The following is a 25,904-nucleotide window of genomic DNA, read 5'->3' as shown; positions in this document are numbered from 1 at the left end:
CTTTTAGGCTGCTGAGTATTTTTCTCTCCTTTGCCACCTTCCTCACCTAACTCGTAACAGCTCTCAAGAAAGATGCTGTTTTATGAATGGAGGTAAAAATAACCTTGAATATCTCAAATTATAGCCTCTTTACATAATGAAAAGGGAGTATTCTGGCAGCAGATTTTTTTTTTTTCATAAAGTTGTCCCAGCAATAATGCTTGTTTGGAAGTTTCTAAAAGTGGTAACATCTGTGCTCCTGCTGGCAGATGCCATCCCACCAACCCTTCTACGGGCGGTTTGTCTTTGAGAGAAAATAAAGTACCTGATCCAAGGCCTTAGTCAGTCTTAGCTCCCTGTATCTTCTCACTCAGACCCACTGCGCGTTCCTTCAAGCAGAGAGCTGCCTCCCATGGCTACCTCCTCAATATAAACTTGCTAACTAATCTCTTAGCAAACACTCGAAGCAAACCTGAAGAGTGGAAAGAGAGGCGGAGGGGGAACAAAAACCCAGCACAGATAAAGCTCAAGACACATTCAACGGGACGCTGGAATCTAAATTTAGTACCAAACTTAAGATTTCTTTGGATGGGCGAGCTGTTGCCTCTGGAACAGGGATTTTCATAACAATTATTTTATTTTCAAGTCTCAATCTTAATTCTTCTGCTATCTCTTAAATAGGGCTCACTTTAACATAAACTCCCTGGATTTTTTTTTTCTGTCAGTGGTCATATGCCTACCCTTACAGGTATTTATAAATGCTTTCTTTTATTACTGATTATCTCTTTAATAATTTGTCATTTTAAAAAGTCTACTCTGACTGCACTATGTACACACAAGGTAACTCTTCCTTAGGAATTTATGTGACAATCCAGTGTTGGAAATAAATAATGACTTTCAACCAATGATCAAAGAAAAATAAATCTTTTATACTAATAAGACTTTTAAAGACTGGAATCCCATTTTTAAATGGATAACAGCTAAGAGGCTACTGGCAATCTATTTATTTCCAAAGCTGTGTTTTAATGTTGGCTACACAGAAACTGGATAAGCAAATGGACCCTAGGGTCCTCAAAGTTAAAGCTTTTAAAATAAAGTTGGTATGTAGTATTTGAAAACATATTGTTCAGAATTTAAGTTTTAATATCTAGGAATAAACAGAGCATTAAATCAAGCAAAACTGTGACAAGGCCAATATGCACATGGATGATGCCAGCAAGGCATCTTCAGCCCTTTGTTCACAGCTTAACAAAACTGTGCCGTCACACCACTTTAGTTCAACAGTGCCTGTCGAATGGGCATCAGCAGATCAGCCAATGCCTGTCATACACAGAGCTAGAAGACGGTTTGAAAGCAAGGGCTTATTCGACCCCCAAGTCTAGTTGGAAAGTGAGGAGGATTTTAAATCATCTAGTAAAAACACCAGCCCCCTCCCACTCCAAAGTTAGAAGAGACAGGGAAGGATGACAATTTTTTTTTTAAGACATCAAGGAGAAAAAATGTTCTCTAGGCAAAGGAAACACTTTTCATATTTGTTTTCTTTGTAAAAGCAATTATAAAAGTTTTGCAATCATAGAATTTTTCTTAAAGTGATCTTGTTGAGAGTAAAAGTTGAGTATCTTAGAAATTTTAAGGTTTTGCCATGTTTCTTGACCTTTTAAACAACTTAATACATGTTCTCATGTTGCCAGGATAGTAGGGCATTATTTGACAGAGAACTTGCAAACCCATGTTATTCAAAGGAGTAGCTCTTCAAATATAATTTTTGTTACTTGTACTGGATTTTTGTTAGCCAAAATGCATTAGCTTTTGAATGGACAGTCCCCTGAGCTCTAGTCTCTGAAAATTTAATCTGCTCAGAAGAGAACCCCCAAGAAAACAAACCTGGTAAAGAGAGGGATTGTTCACTTTCCTACAAGTTAACAATTAGAGGGGGGGAAGAAAAAAAACAAACCACCTTAATTTCCTCCTATAACACTGATCATGAGATTTGGCTTTCAAGCTTTAATAAGTGCTGGGGAGGTGCCTCAGAACTTTCCTTCCGTTTAATTAAGTGTGCCCACTCCTCTTTAGGCATCCAATCAGATTAAGTGAGAACACACCCCAGAGCAAGGCTGGTGAGCCCTAGTGGTAAGAATTATCTGAAGGTATTCTGAATCTCAACCTGACAAGCTCCTTCAGGATAAGGTGCTGCTGAGATCAGTACAGGAGGAGCTGAGATTTCCCGCACACTAAAGTTGAAAAGCTCTCGCTCTCAACCTCCCCCCACCCCTCTGTCTTTCACTCTGCTGCTGTCAGTTTGCTGCCTGTACTTTGGCTGTCTCTTTTCCAGTCTCTACCCTGTGAGTTTCTGGCCTGCCAATTTCAACTTGAAGCTTGACTGGGCTGATTTGATGCAAATACCTCCAGGGAAAACCCTGAAACTGATGAACAGTTATGTCAAGTCGATTTTGCACCATCGGGAAAAGGTAACCTCTGCGAGAAAAAAAACAACAAGGTTAAAGAGACAAGGGCTTTTCACGTGTAATACCTCTGCTGCACATCTCGTTCACTGTTTACCATCCCTCAGAAATTGTAACTGTCAGAATTAGTCCTAATTGCAGATGCGAAAGCTGCCATTATAATAAAAACAGAGGCAGTGCAGGCATTAAATGTAGCAGCCTAATTTGTGAGACTACAGAAAAGGTAGAGTAAATGAATATTTCATTACTTTAATTACCAGGGACTACTCTTTTCTTGCTGTCTTATGATAAGTGTTGCTGTAACTAGCAACAGCAAACATCCACTAAAACATAAAGTGCAATAATCGTCCTGCTGTCAGGATCACCACTTTAAAATACGAGCAGGGAAAAAATATAATGGTTTATCTATTTCTTAGAGATTGCAGAAGTAGAAGATGGAAATTCATTTAATGTAGGGGGAAGAAAACGCACACACAAAGGCACCAGTAAACAGGTTTTAGTCAGAGAATAATGGCTCCGAGAGAGAAGAAGAAAAAAAAAAAAACCCACAAAAATCCAGTTGACTATACATTTGAAATGTTAGCCCTAAAAGAATGCTAGAAAGTGAAAAGTAGGAGGGAAGAGTGTTTGGATTTTTTAAGGCAAAATTTTGTCTGTGTTGCACAATGTAATAGCTTGAACATTAGAAAATAAAACTCAAGCGACTGGGGGAAAGACAAGGAAAGCAAGTGGTTTTCAAGTGATTAAGCAAAGGTGGAAAAAGTTCAAGTTGGCAAAAGTTTAGAAGCTCAGTCCAGTTCCATTTAAAAAGACTAGATAAAGCCTGCCAGAAAAAGGACTTTGCCTGCAGTTTCAGAGTACTGATTCATAAGATTTGGGGAGTATCAACAATTACTCACCACCGACACCTTAAAAAACCCTGGGCACCTCTACATAAATGTGAATTTCAGGTAAAGGGGCAAAGTGGGATGGGAGGTGGCTGGATTGTGGGAGGTGGGAGGTGGGCTGGGAGTGGGGGGTGTGGTTGAGGAGGTTGCTGGGACTGGTTGAAGCCAGCCTGTCTCTGCATTTATCACTCTGTCCCACAGGAGGTGTTTGTTCAACATAGCAGTTTGACAGCACAAAAACACTGTGGCCAGAAGCCCTATCAAAGAACCTACTGACACGTATCATTTGTGGTCTTGGTTTCACAGGGCAAGGCTACCTCACACTTATCTGCACAAGTATAAAACTCCACACATTTCTAAGTGTTCAGTATAGTTTTAAATCTCCCGCACCCTTTTTCTTCTATATGTTATAAACACTACTTTAAAATACCATCTTTATTCGGGACTCCAGAATACTGTTTTAAAAACCATAATAATTTGCAATCAGTTTAGGATAATCTGTGTTATGATTGGTTATACTGAAGGAAAATGCGAGAAAACAGTACAAAAGCACAAAGCTAGCAATTTATCCCAAATAATACACTTAAAGCTTAGATTAATAGGTGTAAATTTTGTAAGAGTCATGTGGCATAGGGAACACATTTCCCCCCACAATAAATCCTACTAGACAAGAATCTACATTAATTCTTCGCCTCTACTATTTTTGTTTAAGTGTATTTCATTCACAAGCTAGATGACTGTAGTGAAAGTTAAAGAGGAAAATTCTCAGAGTTTGGATCCTAGGGTGCATTTGTGTTTGTGTGCATGTGGGAATGTGTGCACACGGGCTGTATTTAGTTTTCAAATTCCCATCAGCAGAGCAAAGGTGATGGGAAATCTTTAGAGGACAACCATTTTGCTCAGAGATATTTCCCTCTTAATGGGTCTATTTATTATGAAAACACAGCTTACTGAGTTCCTTATATATAAACCTCACCTCTTAAAACTGAGAATTCTCATGATGTGAAACACTTCCATTGATATTCTTGGTGTCTAAAATAGAAACATAGGTACTTCCAAGAATAGGCATTTGCAATTTCCTTGATTACAGTTACTTGGATATACAAGACAATAAATACTTTCTTAAACTAAGCAACAGTGAAACATATATATTACCTTTATAGATCACTTGGACACTGAATTCCTTGAAATTTACTCATCCATTTGAGAGAAAGAAAAAAAGCCTCAGATTTTATATAGCACAATATTTTAATCTGTTCATCTATTACTGATTATTTCTTATTTGGGAGGAGGCAGTGGCTATCACCTTGTCAGGAGTACCTTTCCTAGAGTTATAAAAAAATAAGAAACAGTATATAAGGAACAAAAATCACTATGTTGTCATCTGGGCAACATAACTATTAAAGAGGAATCCATTATAGATTTTTTTTATGTAGAATACATTTTAGGAAATCATTAATGACAATTACCTATTCCCAAAAGAATGTGGTCATTTATCTCTCTCACCTGAGATTATTTTTCAATGTTCCCACCTTACTTTATCCTGATAGATTTAAAAATATACCTTCATATATTTGTGATATATAAAGGTGGCCAACTGACCAGTTACCAGTTCTGTGTTTATTGTTTGATTAAAAGAATATCTTCTTTTACACAGGATTTAAAATTTTAACTTCAAAAGATTCAACTGCAGAATTAGACCTCTTCTAGTTTATAGTAAAGTGCTGTGTGGGTTTAAGATGAAATCACACACAGCAACCAAGAAAAATTCAGAACAACTTAAAAATGGATTAGATACAATAGAATATGACATTTAATCCCATAGATTATAGGAAAAGTTATTTGGAGTCTTAATTTTATAGCAGCGTTCAAAAGAAAGAAAGAATGAAAGGTAACCTGAATATGCACACTAACAGTTCCATATTGTCTTCTAGTTCTAACCACTACTTCAAATTTGAATTCCTGGGCCCATCTCAGCAATAAAACTAAATTTGTAAATAATCATGAATCATTATGATGATTACATTCCTCAGTTGAAAAAATGAAAGCAAAGTACAATCAGACGCTTCTTGAAACGTTTGTTCCCCTTACACTCTTAATGTGTCTGTGCTGCTTGCTCTTCCAAAGTCTGGTTTTCAGAAACCCATATTAATTTCTAACCAAGGCTGCAGCACCCACTGTAAACGTGCATGGCTTTATCAGTTCTCATAGTTTCTTGGGTCACAAATGCACAATATCTGATGACACAGTGATCATCTTCCTTCTCCTTTCTCTTTTCAGATCCTCTAACTTTCCTGTCAGAAGCCTGAAAAAATATGCGCAGTTACTGTTGCTGAGGGGAGACAAAGTTTAACTTCTGGGTTGGCAATCGGAGAATAATTCATGAGCAGATTTCTAGCAAATGATATGATTTGCTAAATTTTGGTCTTTGATTTATATTTATGTACTCCTGCTACTGCTAAGGTTTTGCCAACCTCAATTAGATCATGAATGAGATCATTTTAATTCAGCCCCCAAACTGTGACCTGACCATGGTCTGAAAGTGTTCAAAAAGTAATTTTAAGCCTCCCTTTGATTTGAAAAGGAATACTGCATGCTTGGTCGTTCATACAAATAACATAAAACTTAATTATTGGATGATTTGGCAGAGGACCTTCTTGCCAAACAACAGTCAATGCCAGCTACTGTGATGCTGGCGCTGCCCAGGCCCCCGAGCCCACAGCCTCCTTGTATACGGGCGTTTGTTCATTGTGTCTCAGGGCAAGATGCTTTCAAATAGGATTCACAGATCTGGGAGGCAGGGTGCAACTCGAAGGGCATACCATATTTATAACTCCAGTTTAAAAATGCTGTCTCACCTAGAAGGGAAGTAGATCTGCGCTGTCAAATCACCAGGAGGCTGTGACAAAGGGAGCTTGCAGCCTGACACACGGTGTAACAACATAGCAAACACCTTTAATTCCGTCATGTCTCATACCCTTTACTTTCTCACACATTTGTGGCTGCTCGAATGTTGACACCTACACTCTTTTTCAAAACTAAATAAGGCAATCTTATTTAAGCCCAAATGCAACACCTGTAAAGTTATTCTTGTGCCCAGCAAAAAATAACCATTAACTCCTTCCTCATAAATGCCTCTCTGCTTGCTTTGGAAAGTCTCAAGTTGGTAACGGCCAGCCTGAGGCCCTGACTCTGAGGTTCACATGACCTCCCAGGTTTGGACAGATAGGCAGTACTTCCCCCTTGAAAAGATGCGAAGGCTGAGATCGTATCACTGTCCGAACTGGCCTCTCATAGCTTTTCAAGTTGAAGCCCCTTTCTTCATCACAAACTTCTGGTGTCTTTTATAGGAAGGAGAGAGGCCCCAGCTGCTTCATTCCCTCTAGCTACCGTAGTCTAATATTTTAAAAGCTAGAAATGAAAATAGCTTTTCTAAAGATATTTCCTGGAATTTTTAATGTGCTGTCTTGATTCCTTTTTTCTATCTTTTTTTTTCCCTTGCCAATTATAAACCACCATTTGGAGGGCTTATGAGCAATGTAAGTCCACCTCATCTAATTAAACCACATTGTTTTAAAAGCTTGAACAGTTTTCATGCCTATAAGACTTGTCTGAATAATAAACTGCTAGAGCCAGAATTCTGAGTGTCTTTGGAGAGCCAGGATTTTATCTGCTGAGCGCAAGGGGTCAGGCACTCAAAGAGTTAAAGAGTGTTCCCGCATTGCTGGGTAGGTTAATATCACAGCTGCCTGGTAAAGCATTATCCCAGTACCTCACTTAACAAAAGCCTCCTTTTGCAAACAGACTCCCACTTTCCCCCCAAGTGTCCAAAGGTGTTTACTGAAGTAAATCTGCCTAAATCCTTCATTGCTTGGGTCATGGGGGTGGATAGGAGGGGTGGAAGGTGTAGGGATAATCTCTTTTTGTAAATTCTGTAAATCTTCTGGGAAAAAGAAAAAAAAATCAGGAATCTGTGTCACATGTTCGCATACAACTTCTAATATATCCGTTAGTTTTGCTCTTATAAGTGAAATCTTCCACAAGAGCTACTGGAAAAGCCCCCGTTTCAAATCATTCACTCTGCTGTTGGAAGAGATTGCACTTCCAAAGTTGTGTGTGTGTGTGTGTGTGTGTGTGTGTGTGTGTGTGTGTGTGTGTGTGAGTGCACTGTATCCTTAATCTAATTGTTGGGAGAAAACTACTGGTATCTCAAAAGTGGTTTCAGAAAGGGGAAGAAAAAGACAAGACAGTGTAGGAGCAAGATAATGTCGCTGAAAAGTTGTCACGAGAGGTTTCTGCTCTTGCTGTGGTCTCATTCCAATACCATTAACTGCATGTTACTTTTGCATGTTGAAAATGGTGGCAAATAACACAGTAAAACCTGACAGGTCTGCCTGCGAGGGTTTAAACAGTTCCCAGGAAGGAGGCCTTTAGGCACAAACTTTCTCTCACAAGAGAACGTGAATACCACCAACCCCTCCCTACAAATCCTGAAGCATCCAGTTTGAGATACAAAAAGGCTGTCATCTCACAAATGTTAAACATACTAAAAAAATCTGAAAAAAAAGTATGGAGAAGGTGTGAAAAACGTGGCACTTTACAGCCCTCAAAGCTTTTTAAAATAGCACAACTTTTCCCCCTAAAATTCTTTTCAGAGAATTTTTTTTTTTCCTTTTTGGCTCATTTGAGAGTTTCTTCTTGGCTTTTTTCCCCTTTCATTTGAAAATATGAATTATCATAAAAAGTCAGGGGGAAAAATAGGAAAGTCTTTTCCAGTTTTCCTGAGGATTTATCAGTGTGTTCAGGCTGGGTGTGAGGACCCGTCACTGAAACCAGACCAGGGGCCCAGTCTCCAGCTTGCCCTTTCCTCCCACCCCCAAGGCCCTCACCTCTCTGGTCCGCTGGTAAACAGTCAGACTTATTAAAGCCAAATCGTAGGCAGCACTTAAGGGCAGGAAGTCCACACACCTGACCCCAAATCTAACAGGCTTCTAGGGGAGAATTCAATCCTCTCCTGACACTTTTTACCTCAAGTGTTGAGCGGGTGGCCATGAATAGTACAGACATGCCATCTTGTAACACTAGATGCCTGTCAGGAGGGACAGGGCCTGGTGGAGCATCAGCTATATAAGGCTGGTAACTAGGGGAAGCCCAACAAACAGCCACAAACACCTAAGTTATTTTACTCAGCTACTACCCTGTGCGTGTCTCTCTCTCTCTCTCTCTCTCTCTCTCTCTCTCTCTCTCTTTCTTTTCATCTTGGCTTTCTGTGGCAGAATGCAAATGGAGCCTGCCGGCGGTGAAAGGGCTGAATTGTGATTAAGAAGAAGAAGAGCTCCTTTCTTTGTTCTCCCCTCAGGGGATGTTTACTGGGAGAGACACAGCGGATCAGATATGAAAGGCATTCAGGTCAGCATTGATGTGAGCGAAAGTGAAATCATACCTAAGGCATTCAAAAGACCGCCGTGTCAGGGGTTCAGCTAACGGTGCAGCTACTGTGTGTGTGTGTGTCTTCCCGGAGAGGCAAAAATCTTTTCACAGACTGGCAATTTTTTTCCCCTCTCTAATTTACTACAAAATTATAAAAGTTTTTCCCCCGTTTGCCTCCCACCAGATGACACAAGAGTTGATATTTTCTCTCTTCATGGACCGCACGCGAAATCAGAACAACTTCTAATAACTGTGTTTCCTAAATGAACCAGCAAGGCACCATCTGAACAGTGGTTTTCTTTTAAACAGGTGTATTCATGTGGGCTACGTATATGCATAATATGTAGGGGGGAACAGAAAGAAGAGAAAAGCCAAAAGATACATGCATAGATGGCTTTTCTTCTTACCTCCCTCAGAGGAAACACAAGACAAAACACACACATGCACATACACAGCATAAAAACACTACAGAACACCTTAAAACGAAATCCTTTATTTACTTTGTAACTACTAGTTACACTTTTCCTGAGAGCTTTCGCTCTGACACAACTGTCACCCAAGATAAAAGTATTTGGCACGTAGCTATTAAGGCAAAGGCTTCCATGGAGCCTACTGATTATTATCGTTTTCCTTTTAAAAACTGCTTGATGAAGAAATACTTGGATCTTACTTTTTAAAAGTTTACCCTCCCCACAGCCCAAATAGTCATTCAATAGATTTTCCAAGTGGTAAGTTAATGCTGTTGGCATAAACAGAGCTATGTAAATACATACAAAATTCACAAATCACAGCAAACATACAAATAATGAGGAGGTGCCTGGATGTTTCAAGGCTTAAAAATGAAAAGGAAAATTACATTTCATCTTCTGATTGCTAAAGACAGAAAAGAAATAAAGAAGGGGAATAGGGCTATATTTATTGGTTTAAATTATCCTTCCCTCTGCTCTGAATTGTTTTTTTCAACCTTCACATCTTGGCTAAAAAGCATATTTGGGCTTATGTTAACATCTGCTTTTGTGGTGACATTTAATTCTGTATATTTTCAACTAGTGTTTCTGCATCACAGATTTTCCTCCTTTATCTCTTTGCTCTGAAAAGACAACCAAAGAGCAATCAAAAAGGTGTCTGACTTGGCCATTCAGACAATTGCCCCCTTGTGGGAATGCGGGAATGAATGGTACAGTGGACACCCCAGCACCATTGACGTTATAAACATGTAAATGAAACACATTAGGGCAGACAATCAATTGTCTGTGAGCATTGCAAACCTGCACTCCCTCTCTCTGTGACAGGCACAAAATAGTGTCTACCTTGGGAAGCCACGGTGCTGAGAGGAAAAGGACAAAGAATTTCCTTTCACACAGAAGAAAATGCACCTTAAAAGCCTTGGAAGAATGCAGATGACAAAAACTGTTGCAAGGAAAAGAATCTCCCACATCTTAGAATAAACGCGGCACTGCTAGAGAGGTTAGCAAAGCCCTCCTTTCCTACCTTCGGGGTAGACACACATTTTTCCCAGGAAATATTCTCAATATGGCATCAAGGTCTTTAATAACCTCTTGGAATTTTCTTTAAGCAAATTAAGAAAGAAGGGAAACACTGAAACCTATGACATGGCAGTTGAGCAGGGAACTTTAATCTTGGTTTTACTCTATTTGAGAACAAATGGTTGAAGATGTGAATTTATTTGTATTTGGCAACAGAGAAACAATGTAAAGTTTAAAATTCTCAGCCCACCCTTACTCCTGGTGGACTGTCACTCTATGGACACCACCAGCCTACTGGCTCTGCTACGAAGGAAAGCATGTTTCTACCCCAATTGGCTTAGTTTTTCCAGACCAAAATAAAACAAATAGATCAGCCTAGATACATAGCTCCCAGCCTTGTGTGTGTGCAGCATGACAAAACTTGCAGAAGATCTCCACAGAGAAAAAAGGATGGAGATGGATATCTTTGGAGCACCCTCAGAACTGGTACCTACCACATAAGCTGCCCGAGTGCTTTGAGAGTCAGCAATACAGGCTCCCTATAAGCTCATCAACTTTACGAAGAAAGCTACTTGCCTAAGATTTCCACACTCTGCAAAGATAACCAAGTCTGGACTGATTGTGATCCGAAGGAAACTTTCTTAAGTGTGTGTGACTCTCGTTGCCCCATCCCAACTTCACCTCTCAAGAAGGAGAGCTGGGAGTCACCTCCTGGAGAAGGGGTTGACTGCATTTTCTTTCCTTTTCATTTAAGCATCTCTGAAACGGGAGCAACTTCTCCGTCCCTTATTGCCTCTAACCATCACTACTAGCACCTCCACTCCTTTAAGGAAGTGGTAAAGAGTGAGGGCTTATTTTAAACAGGGATAATCATTTCTGCTCTTCTGATTGTTTCTCCTTTAGGATCCAAAGCCCTGAGAACATTCAACTTGATCCCTGTTCTTTGCCACTGAAATTCAGAGACCAAAAGCATTTGTAAAAAGCTCCCCTTCTTCACACTGTCCCCAACGCTTTAGTGGAAACTCCGGAGAAAAATCAAATTTAACGTTTCTTTCCTTCTTCTATTTCCTTTTTCTCTCCTCCTAATTCAGTTTTCCTTTAAAAGATAACTTTATTTCTTTCTCTGAAACAAGCAGTTTCCGGATTTGATTTTTGCTACAACGCGCATGTGTCTGTGAGATTTTTCAGAGACTGATGCTGGAAGGCGGCGGGATGGGGAGGCAGACCCCTCTTCCCGGGCTCCGTGGGAGGCAGGAGGGAAGCAGGAGCATCCCAGGACCCGCTGCCCGAATCAGGGGCAAAAGCAACAAACTTTGCAAGTTACAAACGGGCCGCACCGGTGGCAAGCAGCAGCAGGGCATCTCCCGCTCCAAGTGCTCATTTCTGACTCCAAGGCTGTGTGGAGATAGTGGGGTATAATCAGGGGAAAGAAAAAGGGGGGCTGGGTTTTCCCCCTCCTCTCCAGATTCAGTGAAAGTGTTACAAAGTGAGTCAGGCGACTGAGGATCATCTGACTGAACTTTCTTGAAACCAACACACATTCTTGTCTGCGGGCAACTCGCTTTTTGCCTCCTTCCCCCTCACCCCACTCCCTCTTTCCTCCTGCACATCTTATTTTCTGGGAAGAGATTTCATCCTTTCCATGTGGGGGAAAGGAGACTGACTGCCCGCTATGGGTTAACTTGGCCCTGGCACTGCCTCTGCCAGGCATCTTGCTAGCCTGAGAATCTGGAAGGTTGTATTTTAGATACTTGTTTCTCTCTTTGTACATTTATTGTTCTTCAACTGCCTCCTTCTCCTTTGCTTTTTATTAAATGTACACAGCATTGTCTTCTAACCCATGTTCTTGAGCAGCCTTTCAAACACACACACTGCTTTACGTTTTATCTCCTTGTCGCCTTAGTCTATATATACACTGTTGACTTCATTAAAATTATATAAAGTGCCATTCTAGGTTCCTGGATGACCATCTTTTTTTCCTTTCCAGCTTCTACTTCTACGATTATTATTGCCATAATTTCTGTCCAGGAATTTCTATATGATTTTGATAAGCATCATCATATTTAGTGTTATCAGCAAAGACACAAGCTCAAAAGTGACATCTTTTCCATGAATCCAGGAAAGAAGAAAAATCCACTCAGTTCAGATAAATCCTAGCAATTCCCAAAGGGAAAGGCATTGGATACGTGTTTGATGAGAAAGAAAATGAAAAAGGGGTGGGGTGGTAGCACTCTTCTACCTGCTTCTCAAAACCAGAACATTGCTCAGATTAAACCCAGTGAAAAACACTGACAAGTAACCAATATACAGCATGTTTTCCCATAGCTTATTTGGAAAAAGAGACAGGTAACAGTCAAAGTTAGAGAAGCTGTAAGCAATAGACAGGCTTGATGTTAAGTGTGCAGGATCTGGGCTAAATGCCTTAAAATGTGCAATTCAACTTTCCACTTCGGAATGTGGAGGCTTCTCCCAAGTTAGTGGCTGGGTGGAGGGGAAATACTTGCAGTGTCCATGACTGCGGACATCTCTGGCACTCCATTCCACCTGCGAAGCCCCCAACGGGGCCCCCCTTTCTGCCAGGTCCCTCAGGGGTTCCCAGGAAGCCAGGATCCCTCTATTTCCTTAGACCTGGGCTCTAGCCTGACCTCACTGCTAGGGCCAGGCTGGTCAACAGTGGCAAAATCCCGAAGGAGGAAGGCAAGAAGAAATGCACACTTTAAATAGTCTTCCCTGCAAAAGAACACTTCTGGGAGCCTTGTTTTAAATCTCATTCTCTTTTTTCTCAAAAAAATGACTGTTTAAGAGAAGGGGGAAAAAAGCCTCCTTGACACAAAGCTTTTGTTATCCAGTTGATCAGCAACGTGCTTTAGATACTTGTAAGAGGGGAAAAAAGCCCCACAACAGACATTGATTTTAGAAAATCAATAACCAACATTTAATAAAAGGAACAGAGGAAACACAAGAGAGGAGAGGGGGACATTAGGTGTAATTTTAGTGTCTACTAAATTACTCAGAGATGGGGAAGGGGAGGTCTCCTGTGTAAGGACCACCTTAAATAATGCCAGACACCAGAGTGAAAAAAAAATTAAATTAAGAGAGAGAGAGAGGGAGAAAGAGAGAGGGAGAGACTTAAAAAGAAGCAGCCTGAACTGAATCTTGGGGAAGCAGCTCGGAATATATTATTGTACTTGTTTTTCTGTAATACTAAGCCAAGCAAATAGATCAAAGACAGCACAAAGGGGAAAGGCAGGATAACGTAACGAACAGTTTCTGACTAAAATTCCTCTATCACTCCCCCATATGGCTCGACACCTCCACCACAACAAGCAAAAGACACACACACGCACACACACGCGTACACACACAAAACCTAGACACACACACACACACACAGAGAGAGAGAGAGAGAGAGAGAGAGAGAGAGAGAGAGAGAGAGAGAGAGAGAGAGAGAGAGAAGCATCATTTGTCTCTAATCAAAATTCTCTCGTCTTTGTGTTTTGCTCCTTCCAGCACCTCACACTGCGCCCCCAGCCGCCCCCTCCCCGCGCCGCGCAGCTCTGGGGCAGGCCGGGGGCGCGCACAATTGTCTTCTCTAGAGGAAAGTTGCTCCAAGTGGACCCGGGCGGTCCCCGAGAGGCGCGGGCTGGGGCTGCGGAGGCCGGGAGGCCGGGTGGGCGCTGCGTCCCCGCGCCTGCCTCGGGAGCGTCTACGCGGCCCGACACCGGGTGATCGGGCGAGAGCGAGGGGAGCGAGAAGTTTCCTTTCCGAGTCTGGGCTGGCGCTCGTTCGCTTGTTTGTTTTCGGGGGTTGGTTTCTTTCTTTTTAAACTCAGTTATCCTCCGTCAGCTCCCCCACCCCCACCCCCGGCACCCTCGCTAGTCCCCAGCCCTCTCCCCTCCCCCAGGCGCCTTCCGTAGTCTTGCCAATCACTTTTCTCTTTTATTCCCACGATTTTGTTTGGGGTAATACCTAGGGGGTCTCTCTCTCACTCTCTTCCTCTCTCCCTGTTTCTCTCTCTCCCCCCCCTCGTCCCTTCTCTGGCTCTCTCCAAGACAGACCTACCAAACTGTCCCCCCCTTAATATCCCACCTCTGATCGCGTGTGCCCCTCGAACCCCCATCTCCTTCCTCCTTCCTGACTCAGCCTGGATAACGGGCTCCTCCAGACCATGTAGAAACTGCCGGGAAAAGTCTCACTGCACCCTGTGACTCCTTGAGTCCCCGGCCTGGGGGCCAGAGCCTGCTGGAGCGGAGTCATCCGTCCCCGAGCCATCACCGACCCCACCGGACCCCGCGCAGGGCCGGCCGACTCCCTCCCACCCCGGGGTCTGGGCGCGATGGGCCGGGCCCCGCTGCCCGCGGACCGTTACTTGGCGCACGGAGAGGCGGCCGGACGACTCCGGCAAGAAACTTTAAGCCTCGCTGAGGCGCAGCCCGGGTTACCCTCTCCTGCCTTCGCAGTCTCTCTGCCACCCCCGCCCCCGCCCCGGGATCCTGCGCGACCCAGCGCCGGGGCCCCCGCCCTGCCCTAGCCGGACGCTCCCGAAGCCCGGCTGGAGACCCGGCGGGCCGGGCGCGAGCGGAGCGGGAGGCGGAGGCGGAGGGAGGGCGGAGGCAGGGGCTTGAAGGGGTCAGAAGGGTTGGGGGCGCGGGGCCCCGACCGGACCCCCAGCGCTCGGAACCCCCGGGCGCCTGACGCTCACTTTGCCCGGCACTTCCCCAACTCCCCCCGGTCCAGCCGCCGCGCGCGCCGGGCTCCGGCGCTGGCCGCGGAGGGAGGCTCGCCCTCGAGCCCTGGGCGCCGCCGCAGCCGCCGCCTCGGTTCCTTTTCCCTTTCCCCCTCCTTCTCCCTGGGTCTCGAGCCGCGGAGTGGGCCGGAAAAGTTTGGTTCGGGCCGCTTCTTACCGTTTTTCCTCCTGGGATTGGCTTGTTTGCGCCTCTTGCACCGGGGGCCATCCGCCATGATCGGCTGCTTCATTGATAAGAGCGGATCAGATGGCAGTTCGCATGGACTCGGCGCCCTGCTTCGGCAGCACGCAGGCTCGATCTAGCAACCAAACACAGCGACAATGTGGGCATCGCCCGCGCCCATTGAAACGCGCGCGGGCCGCCCAGGGGAGCCGGGCCAGGGCCCGGGCGAGCACCCATCCGCGCCCCCCAACGCCAAAGCGAAACTTCGGCGGCCCCCTCCCCGCCCCCCACCCCCAGCCTTGGCCCCGAGGCGCTTTGTGTTTGTTACTGTTTGGTGTGTTGCACCCGCGAGGGGATCAGAGAGACAAGAATTACATCTTCAAAATGAGTCATAACTCCTGACCGTATGAGGGAATGCACACGGCGGTACAGTAAGACCGCTTGACTCAGGGCTAGGCGGACCCTTTCCTCCGAAAAGTCCTCAGCCCCCGGCTCGGGAACTTGGGGTGAGGCGAGGTTTTCTTTTCACTCTCATCTTTTCTCACCCCCCCACCCCCCATTTCCCAGAGGAAACAAACAAACAAACAACGCGAAACAGCCCCTGGATGAAGCACACTCGGGCAAATTGATAATAGTAATTATAGGAAGCCCACTCGCCCAGCGCCCCCTCCCCTCCCCTTTTGGAGTTTATCGAGGCACTGTCTCTTCCTACCCCCACCCTCGCCCCCAAATTAAGATTTCCCGTTTTACGCCGCAATAAGAAATATAATTATAAGCCTCTTTGGACACTGTCCTTTACCCCACCCCCCCTCGCCACTTTGACAATATTTACAGTATTTCCCCCCACTTCACTCACACACATGCTCCCCCACACTGGTTCCCTGAAATAGTTCCAGTAGATTTTTTTTCCCCCTTGAGAAAGGAAAGAGAAAGTCCAACCACTACGGCAATACTTTTAAGCTCTACTAAATGATCGTATCCTTTCTGGCTTCGAAACTTTTGTACCTAAAAATCGAGAGAGGCGCTGCATTTTTTCAGCTGAAACTGTCAAAACTTGGAGAAGGGGAACCTCGGAGGCAGGCAGGAGAGGAGGAGAATCCTGAAAACTCGGTGGAGGTTGGGAAGATGCTGTGCCTCGAGGATTAGTTTAAACAGGGGGCTATAAAAGATGTAACAGATGCAAACTGTAACACAAGGGCCATTAACCCTTTCTCTGCCGGGCACACTCAGTCCCCACGCCCCACACCTATTGTCTCCTGTGCTAGAAGCTTTGCAGAAAACCTGGAAAGTGAGTATCAGTTTCCACACATTTGCTGAGAAGGGTGAAGGGAGGGGGCCAGAGAGAAGGGGAAGTGGATATTTTAGAAAGCACCTTAAATTTACGTAGGCATACATAGTAGGAGACTTTTAAGTTTGACACATTTTATCATTTCTTTCCTTGTACTATTGATTTGAAATTGTTAGGGGAAATCCTGAAATAAAGAAATGGTCACACAAGTGTCTGGGATGAAACAGCTGGCCTGTCTATATTCATCCTGAGACACACGACTGCATATAAATACATGTTTAATAAAGTTGCTAGTTTTATGGGCATGTGTGTGTAAAAGAGACAGGGCTTTTGTGCTGTAAACTTTATCTTTGCCTGTTACTCCTAAGTCTGGAGTTAGTAATCTTGCCTTCATCATTACAGGGGGAGCATGTAAAATATATCAGTAGGTGGGAGATAAACACATTCATGTTAGCCGGGCTCATCACTGTTCCTGGGAACTCCTGCTATCTCTCTCTCGACTTTTCAGTGCCAAAGTATGGAATGGGATATATGTGTGTATGTATCTTCTATTAAATCCATGACTATATTACTTTGGCATTTAAAATGCAATTTTAAAAGTTATCCTAATTTAAAACCCTGATATCCTGACAGCAGTTTTCTTCCCAGCTGTAGTGCCCCCCCTCCACTTTGGTAAACGACTCAAGTTCCATGAGGACTTTCACTTCTTTATTTATAATCACAGAAGTGAGGTGTTACTTCACACACATACACACACAAAGAATGAAATAAAGAAATGAAACTCGCTAAGCAGACAAAAACAGACAACTTTCTGCTTAGAAAACAGCCTTCTCGGTGGGAGAGGTTGAACTGCCATGTCTAAGAGAAAGACTTGCCCCCGAATTTGTAGGTCTGAAACTGACCAAGTTTTGTAATTATTAACAGGTATTTGCCAAGTCCTAATTGCTAAATATAATGAATTGGAACTAGATGCGAAAATAGAGCAGGACCTCTCCCCTTGATGAGTTTTTATTCCAGCCATATAATTCTCAATAAAACTTTTCCTGGGCTGAGTAGCAAAGGGCACCTTAGGTTACCTGAATGGACAGGTACAGGGGAAATTATTTGGGGGAGGGAAAAAGGAGAGAAAAGCAAGGAGAGAAAGTGTAAGTGTAAGAGAAAGCGAAGAAGACACTCTTGAGAAAAGCTTGCCATAAAGAAGCTAAACCCACCTGAAATTCCTACCCACGGACACCCCTTCTCACTTCAGACTCACATCCCCACTCAAAATGAGAAAATTAGAAAAGGAGGATGGAGGACGAGCACACCAAAAAGGGATAAAAAGAGAGAAAAGGGGAGGAAAAAAAACCTACCTGCGAAGTCTTGTTTGTAGTTTTGGCCAGAAATGGTGAGAAGAAAAAGCATGAAGAAGCCGCGAAGTGTGGGGGAGAAAAAGGTGGAAGCGAAGAAACAGCTCCCGGAGCAAACTGTACAAAAACCTCGCCAAGAGTGTCGGGAGGCAGGACCGTTATTCCTGCGGAGCAGGTTAGAACTGATCTCTTTCGGCCACTCCAGGAAACACAAACCTGGGGACGGACTGACGTGTTACGCCTCTTCTAATGACATTTTTTTCTTTTTCTTTTCTGTAGGAGAGAGACGAGAGACCCTGAAACACGCGCCACCTATCTTTGTGGGGAGGGATAATTGAAGCGCCCTGAGCGTGAGCATCATGTGAAAACGTGATCGCCAAGTTTCTCTCTGGGAAAGGATCTGGGATAGATTATACCTTGAAGTCTCCGCAAACGCTTTAGTGGAAGAAATGAAATTCCACCTCCCTCCCTTCCTCCTCTCCCTCCCTTTCGCCTTCGCCTCCCTCCCCCCTCCCTCCCTTCTCCCCCCCCCCCCCCCCCCCCGCCCGTCAAGCCTTTGGCATCATTATCCTCATCACTAAATCCTACAGAGTACAGGGCGGAAAACGGTGCACACCATTCACAGAACTGGAGAACTCCAAGGGGCGAAAGTTAAAGGGAAAGATCCCGGGTCCTCAATCCAGATCGTCTCTTCTTATACAGATATCTCTAATGACCAGATTTGAGATGCACATCAAATTGTGTAGCTATCTCAGTACACCTTCTGGAACAAAATTCACTGCCCTTTCCCTTATTATTATTTTTTTTCTTTTTAGGTACCAGAGCCAGAAAAAAAAAAAAAATGCTGCATGAGAGCTGCATCTTAGGGCATTTGTGTTAGGGTGTGTGCATGATGAATTTCTGGACTGGATCCCAATATTAAAAAGTAGTTTGGCATTTTAATAAAGGGTCTCTAAGTAAATTAACATAGAACACTCAGTTGACCGATCTCTGAATCTCTCTACACCTCGGGGAGACCTCACTACAAAGTAAGGGAGAATGTGTAAGGAGGCAGGAGGAGAAAAGAGAAAGGCCATAGAGAAACTTAGCAGGGAAGGGAGAGCATGATATTAAACGGCATGGGGTCTAAGTTTTGGAGTATATATTTTTTGATATTACAATTAAAGTAAAATTAAAAAGAAAAGACTCCACCTTTGCTCTGAAGGGATTGGTTATGCAAATATGGAAGGGATTTCCTGGAGAATACAGCTTTCTACTGTATGGTTAATTAAATAATCACTCAAAAGCTTCCAACGTGACGCTTCTGTCGTAATCCAATCAGGTTACATAGGTCCTAAACAAGAAAGATATTTTCCACATCTGGAAGTCAGCAATTTAGCAAGTACTGCACATTATTAACCAATTCAGAGCCCACTTCCCAGGGGAATTTTTTTGAAGTTTAAGTGTTCTTAACCAATGCTCTGCTGTTTTGTTAATGAAAAAGCTGGTTTACACTGCACATAATTGGAACTAATATAGAAGTAAATAAAGACAGCCAAATTTGAGGATGCTGAGCACAGGCATTTATCGGAAAAGGAAGAAATCTCCTATCTTCGGATGGTTCAGGCTCAATTTCTTAAATAACTGTGAGACTTTTTTTTTTTTTTCTAAAGAGTGAAAGTGCTTGAGAACCTCAGAGCACAAATAAACTTCTAGTCTCACAGCATTTAGGATCCTTCAGAAAGGTAAAGGTGGAGGTGTTAAGAGGACCAGAGAGCTGCCTCACACCAGTTTTTAAGCTTTAATATTGTTAAATATGTTACACCCTCCTGTTTCCAGTCTGATGAAATCTGAAACAAATAATACCCTGATCCAACACTATATTAAGATAAACTGCTTTGAACTGTGCTTTGAATGTGTGCCTAAAGCAAGGCTTTGAATGCAAGAGTCACTGGCAATTGCACTCAAAGGAGGGACAAGCCACCACATGGGTTGCCACATCACACTCCCAGAGGTACACGTCTTTGTATTTTGTATTTTGTATTTTTTTTTTTTTTGCGGGGGCGGGGGAGGGGTTAATAGCTACCTAGCACGACCACAGCTAGATCTTGTTCTAGGATGCAAGAAAGTAGATTTTCACAGTTGGTTACAGACTCACCTCTTTCCTAACTTAATTATTTATTATAATGGAAATAGCTACTGGATAAATTAACTCTCTCCCCCACCCCATCACAGATAAAGTGTCTATAGAAGAAAGGCATTCAGGATCTTCAGCTTAAAAATTATTAATAAATAAAATCAAAGATTTTCAACCTGGGTCAGGCACATTCTTAATGTTATATTTTACATTTCTTTCATTATTATATCTCTATACTAAATATATGTGTGACTTATCAAGTTCCTCTTCTGAGATTCAGCACCACTGCTCATGTCCATTTTTCTTCCTCCTCCTTTTTTCCTCTTTTTTAATTTAAAAGATTGGAGTCCAGCTTTCTCTAGAAGCTTGCTTTACAGCCACCCCTCTCCCACTCCTAAGGAAGAAGGAACCCTTTGAATATAGAGTGGTTCCAGGCAAGACTCCTCTTCAGGCACCCAGGTAGCCATTGGAGGCTTGCAGCCCAGACACACACACAAGCATAACCTCAGGTCAAAGGATCCAATCCAATAGCTAACAAAACACTTGTCTTTATTATGTATATTAAATGTCAGGTTACTTAGGATCTGACTTAAAAAATAATAATAATAAAAAAAACCTAAGCATTTCCATTAAAAACACCTAATCATCTGATTACCCTGGACTCAGTAATCGTTCAAGTGGCAGGAGGCAGTCCCCAACATTTAGCACTGGTAGTTCCGACTGGCCAGTATTTAGTTTGGGATGAAAAAGCAGTCTTCCAGGTTCCCATGAAGGTGGATGTTTGGATGGTGGCACGGGAGGGGTCTCCGCGAGGGGTGAGCGCTACGGCTAGGTTGCCTTGCCCTCGTTCCTGACTGGCACGCCCCTCCCCAGGCATTTGGCCGAGAGAGTTCCCAACGTGGCAGAGGTGATGGGGTCGGGAGGAAGCCGGAATATAAATTTGTTCCGAACACTCCCTCAATCCGAGGGCCAGGTCGGGGACAATGGGGATCGTGGGATCAGGGGGATGCAGGAGCGCAGGACGCAGAGAAAAGTCGAGAGGACTGGGGGCTGCTGGCTTTCAGCTCCTCACACAGCAAAGTAAGTCCTGCAAATGAATCTCTCCTTCTCTGTCTTCCCCATTAATAATCCACTTCCAGATTAACGCAGACGAAAGAGATTAAAACAACAGATACACGGAAATGTGAAATAATATTGCAATCAACATTGAAGGGGGAAAATAATTATTTAGGGTTTCCATGGGCAAAACAAACTGCCTCCCTCAGGATTCCCTCCACTCAGGCAGGGTGAGAAGGATGCACTTTTGTTTTCCAATTCCCTCCAGCCAGGACCTGGTGCCTGTCCCCCCATTCACCTCTCAGTCTGTCAATTTCCTCAACTTTCACAGCCGCTCCCCCCTCCCCCCGCTCAGCTTGGCGGCCCAGATGCCCGAAGAGATACAATGTTTCTGCCCTTGAACACACACGCTGTAGAAGGAATTCGAATTTGGCCACAGCTAATGATTTTTTTTTTAAGCAAATTCTGTTTATTTTGTACCATGTGGAGAAAATAAAAAAAGGAACCTATTCTCGTTTTGAAATGGAACTGATCTTTCATCTAAAGGAATTATTCGACCTTGTGCTGTGACTCAGGAGGTGGGCAACTTCTTTTGGAGTTGCAAGCAAAGGGTGATAAAGGGGACCCCTGGATTGGGTGTATGTGGAGGGGGTGGGGGGCGGCAGGGGTCCAAGCCAAGCCAAACGGTTTTCTCACGTGCAGACTCGCAATCCAATCCATTCGGAGTTGAGCCTAGGATAGGAGGGGAAAGTCTATTAAAAAAAAAATCAGGAGCATCTCTCTGAGAAGCCCTTTTAAACAAAACCAAAACAGGACCAGAGAAGCTCAGACCGTCCCTAACATCCCTGCTGCGAGACCCGCAGGCTGTGGAATCTCGCACGTCACCTGGCCCCAGCAGGGCGGCCAGCTGAGGGGTAGATTTTATTTTATTTTTTTGAAGTAAAGGCTGAGTCTCGGCTTCAGGGCTTTTGCCAACGTCTCCACTGACAGGAACCAGCAAACTTCAGGACCCAAATGAGCATCTTAATTTATTGATGCTAAACAGGTCTGGTTGTTGTCCCCAATTTTCCGCGCGCTCTGCCACCTCCCCCCCACCCCGCCCCAACCCCTGCCGCCAGCTTTGGTCCCTGCATTTGATCTCCAGGAAGGGCCCCGCTGCACAAGCGGAGGAGCGCGTCGGGGTGGGGGGGGGGGCGGTGTTCGGCCCCCTCCTACCAGACCGCCCTCCCCCAGACCTGTCCCCGCCCGGGATCCCGCGACCCCCGCCCGTCGCCCGGTCAGCTGACCTGGCTCGCTCTCCTGCTCCCCGCCCGCCGCCCTGTTTCCGGTCCCCGGGGTCCGCGAGCCGCGCTCCGAGCTGGCGCAGCCGCGGCCGGGAGGTGATGCTGGGGGCTGATTACCATGAGAAAGGCTGTGCCTGGAAAAGCCTCCTCCACGCGACTGTCAATCTCACTCAGGGAGGGGGGGGGTGCCGGAGGGTACGGAAAGGGGCCCCGTAGGAGTCACCAGAAAACTTGGAGTAAGTTGGATGCGACGCAGGCCCGAGGAGGTGGCTTTCGCCTCAACTTGGAAGGCTGGGGCGTTGAGGGCGCGGACGCCAGCAGCCTCACCAGGGAATTGAAAACCAAAAATCTCCCTCCTGCTTTTCCTCCCTCTGGCCCTCCTTTCAGCCCTCCCTGCCCTTTATCCTTATTTTCTTGAAATTCTTTCCCAGTTGCATTTCCTGCATTCTCCTTTCTATCTGATATCTCCCTTTTGCAATTTCTTGTTTTAACATCCCCTCTTCTCCCTCGCTGTGATTCTTTTTGTGTCTCTTTTATGTGTCCAGATTTATTATTTCGTTCTGAAAACACAACGTTTAATGTGTAATTAATCTACCAGCAGGAGGGCCGGGACACCCTGACTAAAATAACTCCCCGGGTCTCAGAGACGACAAGTTCACCAGGTGTCAGTGAAAAGTAAAATAATAATAATAAAAAAAATAAATCAATATTTCACTGACCATAATGGTTTATTCTTCTATATTATTACATCAACTCAGACTGATAATTTTAAAAGACAAGATATAATCTTCCTGGACAAAATGCATAATGCTTGGCATAGGGGCATTCTTTAGAATTAAGGCAATGTGAAAAAGTTTATTTACAGCCATATTTTAGCAGTGCTTAATTTTTTAACAGACTTTAGAAATTACAATAGGTAATTTTGTGAAACTTAAACTGCGCTTTTCTTCTGGTGACTATTTGGAAAGGGTAGAAAATTCCCAAAACACTCCGCCTGAACCCCAACAAAGATTGATCAATTCAGAGAGAAGCATCATTGTGTCACGTATTTGGCACATTGCTAGGCAAATTCACAACTTGGGTTGCTAGGTTGTTTTCTTGGCTAGGCTAGGTTTCTGTCCATTACCTAGCAGGTGAGTGAGCATGAGGCCGCATATGTCATGGACATAACTGTCTTTGTTTTGTTTTGTTTTCTTTATTATTATTTTTTGCTCTTCCCTTCGCTTTGGGCATATTTGTTGTTCTCATTAAAATTCAGAGCTTGCACTTGTTTACAATTTGTTTACTTTGTTGAATTTTAAAAACTTGATAGAAGTCAATTGAACATGTATATTTAGCCCTTTTTAGGCCAAGAAAAATAAAGATGCATTAGAAAGATGCCTTTTCTGCTTCGTAATTATTAATTGACATTTTATGATGAATAATTAATCATTTGAATAATTTTGGTATCTCTGATCTGAACACATATTTGCATATCTAATGCTTGATTTTAAATGTGTTTTTAAAAAATTCATTCTCTCAGGATGAAGAAACAAAGTCACATTTTAATGTAAAATTTCTCTTCTACACTTGTAAAAGTTTACTTATTGAGCTGTAATATTATTTCTCTATATCCATAAACTTCTTAACAATTTGTAAACCATTTATGAAGCAATCACACACAAATATGTGGCAGACTACAATTAATTAGGAAAAACAATACCCTATGTAAATCAAGTCACTTTCCTCCCCAAATCCAGAGATGTGCACTAATTATGCACTGTGTTTTCTTATCAGAATTTTGTCATTTAAATTTTTAGTTATGTCTATTAATTCAAGTCTAAACATGGAATTAAGGCAATTGACAAACAACTCAGGCCTGGTATTTAGGATCATTTTTTAATCTTTTACTTACTAATATATGGGCTGATTTAAATTACTAAAAATAATTAAGTAAGCATATCCCTGATATTTTTATTCTCCTGTGCCAGTTAAAGTCCAAAGTATTAATATCTATTTTGAATACTAGCCCTGCAGATGACTACCTGTGTGATTATAAGCGATCTCCTATAAGCTTGTTTTATTTTTAATCTCCAATGTGGGTACATTAATAATGCCTATTCCTTGGGATTTTATTGAGAATTAAATGAGGTAATGCATAAAACTTCACTATATTGTAGCTTTATTATTATAATGAAAGCTTGAACAAGTATACAGATCAACTAAAGATGGTACAAATTAATTTTGATTATTAAAAACAACAACTATTTACAGTATCTTTTTTATTGAAAAATCAGTGCTGTGTTAGTATGTGAAGAAAGAAAATGAAAAGCATTGTAGGATTTATGGCTGGTTTATGATTCTTTCGAACTGTTCAAAGGATGCGTAGCCACAGAAGTGAAAATAAATACAGTATTTCCTTTCTGTTAGTTCAGCAGTTAATTTCGTGTATTCAATATGGTCATAATTTGGTTATAAATATTAGACTTCTTTTGAAAAGGAATTTAATCCAAATGTATGAACTTGAAGTGTCCCATGCTCTTCAGTAACATATTGTCTTTGAGTGTAAGGGTTAAATGTACAAAAGCTCAGAAGCGGTCTTGAGTAAGACTTGTGAAAAAAAGGGCAAACTTACAAATTTGAAGACCAGGAATTTGGCTGTCAGAGCACTATTTGCTTTAAGACCATTCATAATGAACTGAGCATTCCCTTTTGGAGTTGTAGCTATCCTGGGGTTTGTGCTAATTTCAAGTACCTAGAGTGGTGGAGAAAATCAGTTTATTAAGTGGAAAATGAAATTCCCTAGTCTCTTAAATGTCCACAAGGCCAGATTTTCTTTTTGATGTAAAACTGAAAAATCAATGCAAATGCTAGGGGGGAAAACTACTGTGATGTAATCCTAACACTGATAGTTTTTTGTTGCTCTTGTTTTCTTTAAGGCTTCTCAAAACACTTATATCTGTAGTTCTTAAGGGGTCTGTTAATTGTTTCTATTCTGAAAGCATCCATTCCATGCTCCTTTTACATCAAAACTACCAAACCAGACATTTGGACATTAGCATAGGGGACTGGGTGTGACCTGTACCTTTTTTTCTCCCTCTGACAATGGGACTAGAAATGGTTTGCACCTGCAAATTGTCTAGTGACCTGGAAGTTACTTCATGCTTGCTTCAAGGTCTTCTTTAATACTCTTTATTCTGTTAAAAGGCTCAAACTGTAAACTTTGTTCTGTACTCACTTTTAATTTTGTACCATTCTAAGGGTGAATTTTTTTTTCAGGGTTCTTTCAGGTACTTAAATATAAAAACTTTACTCTCAAAAATTATTATCATCTCCATGGCAATCACAAATATAAAGTAATAATAGCTAAGAAAAGAAACCCTGCTTTTCTAGGCTTGGCACAATGCTAAATCCCTTCACTTATCATTTAATTCTGATAGCAGATCTGAAGGGGTTACAACTGGGTCCGTTTTATTAGTTGAGAAAATTGTGGCCTAGGGAGAGTCAATGACTCCCCAGAATTCAAGCATCTGGTTCTTGGTGGGCCTTTGAATCTGCCAGGTTCACCCCCAGGGCCAACACCATATTCAAGTGACATCCAACATCTTTTTACCTTTCCCAGATGTGTTTCTGACCCACTTGTGCCCACCCGCTCTGCACATTGCTTTGTGACCCATT

At 43.1% G+C, this 25,904-nt stretch overlaps 1 protein-coding gene and 2 long non-coding RNA genes across 8 annotated transcripts in view; 1 reads left to right on the top strand and 2 right to left on the bottom strand.

Annotated features, from left to right (window-relative positions):
- ZEB2 (zinc finger E-box binding homeobox 2) overlaps window positions 1-18,170 on the bottom strand; it is a 135,480-nt gene extending 117,310 nt beyond the window's left edge. For 3 of the 6 annotated variants that reach the window (XM_030916917.1, XM_030916914.1, XM_030916916.1), the window contains exons 1-2: window positions 17,796-18,060; window positions 15,150-15,291 (exon numbers count right to left, since the gene is read on the bottom strand). In XM_030916917.1, coding sequence (XP_030772777.1) covers window positions 15,150-15,222 — 73 coding nt within the window. In that variant the 5' untranslated portion in view covers window positions 15,223-15,291; window positions 17,796-18,060. Of the gene's footprint in view, window positions 1-15,149; window positions 15,292-15,483; window positions 15,643-17,795 lie in introns of those variants that run through there. The other 3 variants (XM_010353837.2, XM_010353839.2, XM_030916915.1) reach the window with 3 other exon arrangements.
- A 1,557-nt stretch (window positions 18,171-19,727) lies between these two features.
- Window positions 19,728-25,904, top strand: part of LOC104654634 — a 65,317-nt gene continuing 59,140 nt past the window's right edge. The window contains exon 1 of the long non-coding RNA XR_746870.1: window positions 19,728-19,785. This is a non-coding gene — a long non-coding RNA (uncharacterized LOC104654634). The remainder of the gene's footprint in view (window positions 19,786-25,904) is intronic.
- LOC104654633 lies at window positions 21,421-22,366 on the bottom strand. The gene is made up of 2 exons (XR_004053250.1): window positions 22,251-22,366; window positions 21,421-21,696 (listed from the first exon to the last, which is right to left on the bottom strand). It is a non-coding gene; the product is annotated as an uncharacterized LOC104654633 (long non-coding RNA).

This window comes from Rhinopithecus roxellana, chromosome 14 (assembly GCF_007565055.1).
Source record: "Rhinopithecus roxellana isolate Shanxi Qingling chromosome 14, ASM756505v1, whole genome shotgun sequence".
In the NCBI taxonomy this organism is placed as follows: Eukaryota; Metazoa; Chordata; class Mammalia; order Primates; family Cercopithecidae; genus Rhinopithecus; species Rhinopithecus roxellana.
Note: the sequence above shows the minus strand (reverse complement) of the source record. Positions and strands in the feature narration are given on the sequence as shown.